The sequence below is a fragment of the Aplysia californica genome, unplaced genomic scaffold, assembly GCF_000002075.1.
Source record: "Aplysia californica isolate F4 #8 unplaced genomic scaffold, AplCal3.0 scaffold00933, whole genome shotgun sequence".
Lineage (NCBI taxonomy): Eukaryota > Metazoa > Mollusca > Gastropoda > Aplysiida > Aplysiidae > Aplysia > Aplysia californica.
This window is the reverse complement of record NW_004798203.1, coordinates 76,405-84,871: the sequence shown is the minus strand read 5'-3', so window position 1 is coordinate 84,871 and position 8,467 is coordinate 76,405. Positions and strand designations below refer to the sequence as shown.

At 38.6% G+C, this 8,467-nt stretch overlaps 1 protein-coding gene across 1 annotated transcript in view; it reads left to right on the top strand.

Moving 5' to 3' along the window:
• LOC101854760 (prenylcysteine oxidase) overlaps positions 1 to 8,224 on the top strand; it is a 17,303-nt gene extending 9,079 nt beyond the window's left edge. The window contains exons 3-5 of the mRNA XM_005110701.2: positions 2,287 to 2,464; positions 3,051 to 3,259; positions 4,971 to 8,224. Of these exons, the coding sequence (XP_005110758.1) occupies positions 2,287 to 2,464; positions 3,051 to 3,259; positions 4,971 to 5,779 (1,196 nt within the window). The 3' untranslated portion in view covers positions 5,780 to 8,224. The remainder of the gene's footprint in view (positions 1 to 2,286; positions 2,465 to 3,050; positions 3,260 to 4,970) is intronic.
• Positions 8,225 to 8,467: the final 243 nt, after the last annotated feature.

The following is an 8,467-nucleotide window of genomic DNA, read 5'->3' as shown; positions in this document are numbered from 1 at the left end:
AATAAGAGCATCATACAATGCCCGCCTTTCTTGCATAAGTACTGGCACAGTGTACTATGCTTACCACGACAGTATGCAGACGTGAAAGTTTAAGAGGAAATAGCAAAAGAATATGTTATGTACTCCTTATGTATCCTAGTTATTATTTGAATGTTTGACATGAACCAGTAGCCCTGATCAAGGTTGAAGAAATGTCACAATGTGTATCACAAGCTAGTCTGCTGAGGAGAGGGTTTGCATGTACAAAATGTATGATGGTGTTAAGGAACACTGATATCACATTATGCCATTTGGGAAAGCGAGTTAGATGACTTCAGACAGTTTGGTACCAAGCTAAATAAGGTTGCACCAAAAAAAAAAATGACAGGATGGTAACAGATTTGGTAGAACAGAGGTGTTCAACATTGCTTTCTGTCAACCTTCCAGAGAACACCAGTAACCGTGACAAAGTATTTTATACAGATCACTGTTGTAGGAAGTTTGCACTCTTTTGACTCTATTTGGATTGATGGAAATGAGTTTAAATCAGTGTTAATGGTCAAGACTTTACAAAATGGTAGTCTTAAATGGAGTGTCAGGCATTGCTCCTGGTTTGAAATGGGTTTATAATATTTGCAAGGGTGATAAAGCTGAAGAATGCATAAAAAGACCAAGAAATTATCATTTGACTTGATCTCTTCCATTTTTGTTTAAAACAGCATTATGCTATCATGTAGTCATTGATTTATTTCTGTTTTGTTTTTTGTGATTTGCCTTTTTTCCTTTAATTTATTTTACTTCACTTTTTTTTGGTTTTGAGATGCTGTGCAACTCACATAACAAAGTTGTTCAGCTCGACCATTAAGTTTGTTAGATCCAAGTGTTTGTTATTGCTGTAAGAAAGGGGTGACTACCGTGAGTAATTTTATCGTAAACATAAGGACATCTGTTCTAAACTTGTCTCAGTGCAAGCATTAAGGAAGGCATCAAAGGGACCCCAAAGTGCTTGCTTATATATATATATATATATATATATATATAAAATGTCAGTGATTGCTTCCCTTGACACAGCCCCTGAGCAATTGGGTTGGGCTTGTGCAAGATTCACTTTTTGCTCTTATGTGCGAGCCACACGAGAACTTAAAATGAGAAGTACTTTATCAATATCTTAAGTTCAAGTGTTCGTTTTCTTTTCAGTTCGCATATGTATTGGTTCACAACTGCTCTTAACATCTATTGTCTTTCAAACAAGTTCACAGAGAGCTTATTTACACAGCTAATCTGCTCTTTTTCCTTCCTTTTTTTCGACTTCAGAAATACAGAGCCATTTGGTTACAACAAAGAATCATTTTTTTCTTTTTTTTTCTTTCTGCAAGCTTGTCCCAGACTTAGGCTAGTCTAAAGTTTGAAAAGTATACTACATGTACTGCAGTGCTGCAGTATAAAGTAAAACACTTGCTATGTGAAGGTACACTTTGCTCAAATGTAGGTATGTATCGAATGATAGGCGCAGGACAGGGTGAGGTGGAGGTCCATGATCGCCCACGCCAGTCGGCAAGGCACCGGATGATGATAATCGAATGATAGATTGTTTGTTGCAATTCGCTTAATGTGCCGCAGGGCTTGTTTTGACTATACGAGCCAGATGTTTGGCTCCACACTGTCCTGCCTACAGCTCATTATATAGGTCTACTTCTACAGGACTTCAGAAGCTGGGCAAAAAAAATTGATACTCCTTCTGATAAACACCCTGCTTGCTTAAGCCCCCCCCCCCCCCCCCCCCCCACACACACACACACTCACACACCCACACACACACACACTCACACAGACGCACACACACGTATAAACAGACACCCCTACAACACACAGTTTGTGCGCTGTCCACCCTTCAGCCAGACGTACCAGTATTTTGCATGACTATCCTCAACGCATGTATCCTGATTGGTTGCATAAGATAGCTGTCCATCTCTGATAGGTCAGTCATAGTGTTCAGTGTATGATACACAATAAGTGTGTAATGAGCCACTGTCCGGGGTGATCAATGGCCCTTTGGAAAAGAGTAAACAAGCTTCATTGAAGAAAAAGAATGCATGAAACCACATTGGTGAGGGTTATTTGTTTTGAAGGTAACTTCTTTTGGCTCCAAATTTCCTCTTTTAAGTGTTTGGTGAATACAAGATATTTTAATTAATTTTTTTTTAAAATCCCTCTCCCTTCTTTGGCTCAGAGTTTGTTGAATGCAAATTATGTTCAGAATCCATTACAAAGATATATGTTTTTGAATCTCCATTTCTTTTTATTCAGACACAGTTAGATTATCTCATTCTCCGGGAATGGTTGGACTCTATGGCACAGATGACATATTGTTCCAGACAAGTGATTGGTTGGCCATCACTTTGGCCAAGCTTGTGTGGCGGTATGGCACAGACTTCTACAATATCCAGAGCTGGACCAAAAATCACATTTTCCCCAAATTTGACAGGTGAACTATTGCTTTGAAATGTCTTGTTTCTAACTTTTAGAACTTTATCAGAATTTCAGAATATCTTGCTTAAAATGTGATCTTTATCTTTGAACATGGTCATTTGGAGACAAAAAAACCTTGGAACTTGTGTGGAATGGGTATTTTAGATTTCCTCATTTCGACCTCTTAGTGTTAGACCCCGCTTCGCAATTTTGAAATGTGACCTATGATTTAATATTACACCGAGCAGTTGATTTGCTTCTTCCTAAGTCAAATGCTATCTTAAAGCAACTGTAGGGCCTGATTAAAGAGGATATTTTTGAAAGATCTCATGAAAGGAAGAGTAAGCTGAATGTGCTCAAAACAACTTTGTAATGAACCCAGATTGCCAGCATTCTTGCACTTGCCTAACTCTTCTGTTCAAGTGTAGTTAAGTGTAAATGAAGTGTAGCGAAGTTGTTTGAATGCCATTATGTACTTTGAATAGTTCAAGGTTATGTTGTTTTTGTAATTTTTACTTAAGAATATGTGGCTTGAAAAGAGTCCCTTTTAAAAATTGAAGGGTCGTTTTATCTTCATGTCTTGCTTTATCTTTTTTTCACAGGATTTACAAATTTCAAGATCAGGGCCTGTCTTTCACGACAGTGGAAGATTTACTGGGAGCCATGGGAGAGGATATGTTGAACATGACCAAACATTCCATAAAAGACGTGCTCTTAGATGCTGGCTTGTCGCAACGCTTTGTTGATGAGTTTGGTATGGCAGCTATGAGGAACAATTATGGCCAGACCACAGATGTTCACGGATTTGTAGGTGAGTCCTGCTTGGAACGCTGTATGTGTCTTCTTGAGGGAAGCACTGACACTGACATCTTGAAGGAAGAGGGTAGATTTTGAGACGGTAAAGTAGTTTTGCCTTCTTTACTTTACACTGATGGGATGTTACATTACAACCAAAGTTCTCGATGAAATTCATTAAACTAACTCAGAATAAAGACAACACATTTGGGTATCTATGTATCAAAAGGCATTTCTTTGGACAGAGTAGTACAGTGGAATCCTGTTATCACGAGAGGGAGGGGACTGGTGTGAAACTTCCATTATAGCAGGATACTACTTGTTCTAAGGGATCCAGTAATAAATCCAAGGGAAAAAGTACAGTAGGCCTAATCTATGAGTCTGGTTTTCTGTTTTTTTCTTTTTGTAATCTCCCCTGATGATGATTTGATTCAGCATGATCTCTTGGTCTTACTTGAGAAAAAATCGAATAAGGTTTCTTTCTCTAGCGTTAGTGATGTTGCCAGCTGGGCGTTGGCGATCAGAAAGAAAGGTCTCCAGGCTAACTCGCCCGCTGTGTTGTTCCCCACCCGACCACACCCTGCCTGTGGTGCGTTCCGTCTGCTTGTGCACGTCACACATTCGCTCCGTCCTTCACAGCATTGTGACCTCTCCATCTCCGCATCGGATAAGTGAGAGGCTTGATAGGCCTAGATAATCTAGACTAGGCTGGCCTATCACGCGATGCGTTCCGCTTGTCTGTGCATACCACATCCTTCCCACTTATTTGCTCCGGCCTTCATTGTTGGCACACGTAGGCTTTCCCATTCTTTTTTTCGCAAGATCACCAACAAGTTTCTCAACTGGCAAGGTTTTACATTATGAATATATGGCCTATGCTCTGTGCACAGCAGCAGCATTATTCTGCTATAATCGACACACATGTTTGTCTGATTGCGCTATCGCAATATTTTATTTACAAAGATAAAGATTGGAAAAAATGGGGTTTTAGCACAGTGCCTTTGTAACAGACTTCTCGTTATTTCAGGACTCGTTATAAGTGGATTCCACTGTAATCCATAATTGTGCATTTTTGCATTTTGTTGATTGACCAAATTTTAAAAGTGTGTAGCGGAATTCCGATTAGAGAATGACTTTCATTTATGATATAAGCCTGTTTAGATAATATATTTGTGAATAAAGCATGCTGACAAAACAAGCCACTTTTCAGATTTTAGCCCAGAGAAAATTATATCAAATTTGTAGGTGAAATTTCACAAATTCACAAGTGGGAAATAATTAAAGGCATGTTATATTTGAGTAAAAGGAATCCAGTGAAAATTAACAAATTTAACCTCAGTATCGATTTTAAACCAAAATCTCTAGTCGTGGATTGTGAGATGTAACTCATTTTGTCGGCCGCCTCACATTTCATACAGTACACTAAAATGAGTATATCTATGGGTCAGTGGATATGCATAGTTAAAGTTATATTTTGATAATTTTATTAGAAGTGGTAATTGTTTGAAAATCCGGGTAAAATATTTATTGCTTTGTCTCCATGGTTTTACCTGTATCCTCCCTGCCATGCTATTCTTTGTCTCTTTCTCTCCTCTCTCTCTTTCTCTCTCACTTATTGTATGAGACATGAAGAACTAGGATTTGAAGTTCACTTCTCAAGTTGTAAAATAGAATGTCTTTTTGGTCTCTTAAATTCATTTTCTGATGTAAATTTCTACTCACCCCAGGTGCTGTGTCCATGGCAGGTGTGGAGCCTGGCTTGTGGTCTGTAGAAGGAGGTAATCAGAGGATTGCCGAAAACCTCCTTTGGGGCTCTAAGGCTACCTTGGTGGAGGCTAAAGTGAGCACAGTGGCCTTGATCAAAGATGAACTGGGCACAGGCAGTGTGTCTTATGAAGTAGAGTATGAGCAGTCGGGAAAGACCAACTCTCGAGAATACGATATTCTCATTCTAGCTATGCCCTTGGAAGGGACAAAAAACGAAATTAATTTTGTGGACTTTCCCGTGAAGGTGACACCGTTCTCCCAGCCATTCCACAAGATTGTGACAATGTTTGTGCAAGGCAGAATCAACAAGACTACTTTTGGTCTCAACAGTGCTGACGATTTTCCTCCGGATCTCTTTACTATAAATCGTGATACATTTTTCAATTCTATTGGTAAGCAGTCGCCTGTTGATTCTCATCAAAAGCCTGAAAAGTCTCCGCCTTCAGATTACGCGGTGTGGAAAACATTTCTCAACCAAGTTCCCTCTGAAGAACAAGTAGGAAAGCTCTTTGACAAGTACGAGGATTTACGGTTTGTGGACTGGATGGCTTACCCAGAGTATAAACCAAATATGGACTTACCTCCATTTATGCTGTATGATCGCCTGTACTATGTAAATGCTATTGAGTCAGCAGCGGCTGCAATGGAAATGAATGTTATTGGCTCTAAAAATGTAGCTCTTTTAGCTTTTAATCAATGGCAAGGTAACTTTGATAAAATTGATGAACTTCATTTACCTTCTGTTTCAAATGATAAGTCGGATTTGTAACATTTTCCAGTATTTCTGTTGATGACATATTCTTTGTGAATAAAGCACTACTGTGCCTAGTTTACTGAGTCCATCCTGTACTTGGGAAAATTTTGTCTTCTGCCTCTGTTACGCAAAATATTCCTGTCTCTTCTGACAATCTTTGTAGGTTATTTTATTTTGTTTCATTCTGTGAAGGCAATAATATTGTATTCTTGAATTCCTTTTTATCTGCTTTTTTATATAGTGTATTTCTTGCTTTGTAGCAGGTGCTGCCTTCTTCCCCCCTTGATTTTTGTTCTATCCCTGTTTCCTTATTCATACAGTTTTATTGATATTTTTTCTGCTGATAATGTTCTTATGGCAGTTTGAGATGTCTGCTGCAGAGTGCTTGTTTGTAATGAATTTTGATGTTGTTATATGAGTTTTGTTGTACTTTAAGCTTTTCTGATCTTGTTGATTGACTGCTGGAGCTAAACTTAAAAGTTGATTGGCACAGGCCTGTTCAATGAAAAGATATGTTACGGTTTCTATTTTCTCGTAAGTGTAAATTGGGTATGAATATCTGCAGGAAAGAAGCCTGCTCTAAGGAAACTTGATAAAGTCGTGGTTCATAGACCGCATAGTTTCCAAAGGAAAGAGTTGAAAATTTGTTACTTTCTTCTTGACCCTTGAGGTTAATTTACTATGAAGCTTACATTTTTAAAAACTTTTGAACAAGGGTCTCGGTTTTGATGTTGCATACTATATTGTTATATTTCTATCTGTTTTAAATAAGTATTCTGTTTGCTGAATCGTTTGTCCGATCACTTTTTTCAGTTGTTTAAAGAACCTATCAATTTGATGAAATTCATTTTAGTCTGACATCAGGCTCATTGCAATTCAAAAGTTCTTGTTTTAGATAGAAATTGTTACAGCTTATGCTTTGCTCGTCTTACTCGATGCATGGCTTTGTGAATGTTTGCTACACCATTCTCTTTGTCCTGTTGTCAAGGAAAGTGTTAGAGCTCTCACACACAGGCTCCATACAGACCATACTTAAAAAGTGCGTTTGCATTCAACATTACTTTTTCCTGCTTGACATGCACAAAGCAGCCAGACCGCTGCGTCCAGATTTTTTCCATCCACCGCACAATCTGGGTTGCGTCAAGCATGCCATACATTTTCTGGTCTGTGCAGACAGAAAAGGGGAGTCGACGTCACTAAACACGCCGGCATACACACTCCACTACACACTTCGCACGTGGTACCTTAGTTTGACTACCTTTGGTGTAATTGATTCCCCTCAGTTTATGTTTTGTTTCTGAACCCCACTGGCACATAACCCCAGCAAGGATTGAAATGTTGTTAGCGTCATTCGAAAATATTCCAAACTTTTCCCAACATCAGCAAATATATGGGGCAACAATTTGAATTCTCCCAAAGCTCCCTGGTCTTTACAAATTGGATGAATCCAGTGACGCTGTTTGGATGCTAGGGCTTTTCTTTTGTACCACCAAAGCTGAAATATCTTGTGCTACCTTGTGAGCACCATCTTGAAAACGGAAAAATCTGTATTGTCTATATGGACGCTGTGTGAACGGTATAACCGCACCTTTCTGTACACAATTTTGCTGGCCCAGAAAAAGTATGGTCTGTATGGAGCCTGTGTGTTTTTAGCCTTAAGTATCATTATCGGTCCTACTGAAGGTAGAGTAACTTTTGTGACTGAGTAATAAATATATGCCTTGTGTGCTCTTTGTGATATTCAAAGCTGTCTTCTCCCTCCCCCAGTTTAAAAAAAAAGAAAATGAGAAAAAGAACCAATGGCCATTCCGGTTTTCATGTTCTTTTATTGGAATGTTCCCCCTTCATTTGGTACTGCTTTGATGATATATTTTTTATCTTTAGTGTCACTGTTTCAAGAATGCGTAAGAAAGTTGTTTGGTAAACTCATCCAACCTTAGTGTCCACTCCCCATGGCAGAAGCTTCTTCCCAAAATGAGGAGATACCGCTCCTAGCGGCCAGTGTGGTGCACACAGGTATAAAGAGTTTCTCATATTGACAGCTATGAATGCTAATAAAACTTGAAATGACACTTTTCCGAGAGAAGCTACTTAGCTACCTCTCTTTGTCTTTATGTTTATGCATGTCCATTCTTAGTCTTGAGTAAAATTTTGTGTAGGGAAAATAGTTGAGTCGAGTGGAAAAAAAAATTCAATTCCGTCAAACCATGTATATCAATTCTGGGACCAATGGGAATGAGTTAAGTAGTGCACATGTATAGCTGAAATTCTGACATGCCATGCCATGCTGTGTATGATTACAGGGTAGTAGAAGGGTTCCACTGGCAGGTCCTACTTCTTTACTATCCCTCTCCTTCTGATGGTGCTGTCAATTAGTCTGACTTTTTCCTTGCATAAAGTCCATTACTTTTGTTGATGTGTTCTCTTTGCTCAAAAAAGAACAATTGTGTATGAACACAAGCATTCTGTGACTCCTGTGGTTTTTTTGTACGTGTACTTTATTTTTCCAACAGACATATGTGAGGCATTGTGATGAAATCAGCGCTCGTCAAAATAATGAAATCGAAGAAAAAGGCATTTTTTCACCAGTTTGGCAATTTTTATAGAAATTTTTTTTTTGGCTAAACACATTGAATTTCATGTGAATTTTACTGAAAAACCTTTTTTGAAGGCACTAAATATGTAATTTTCAGTTTTCAAGGA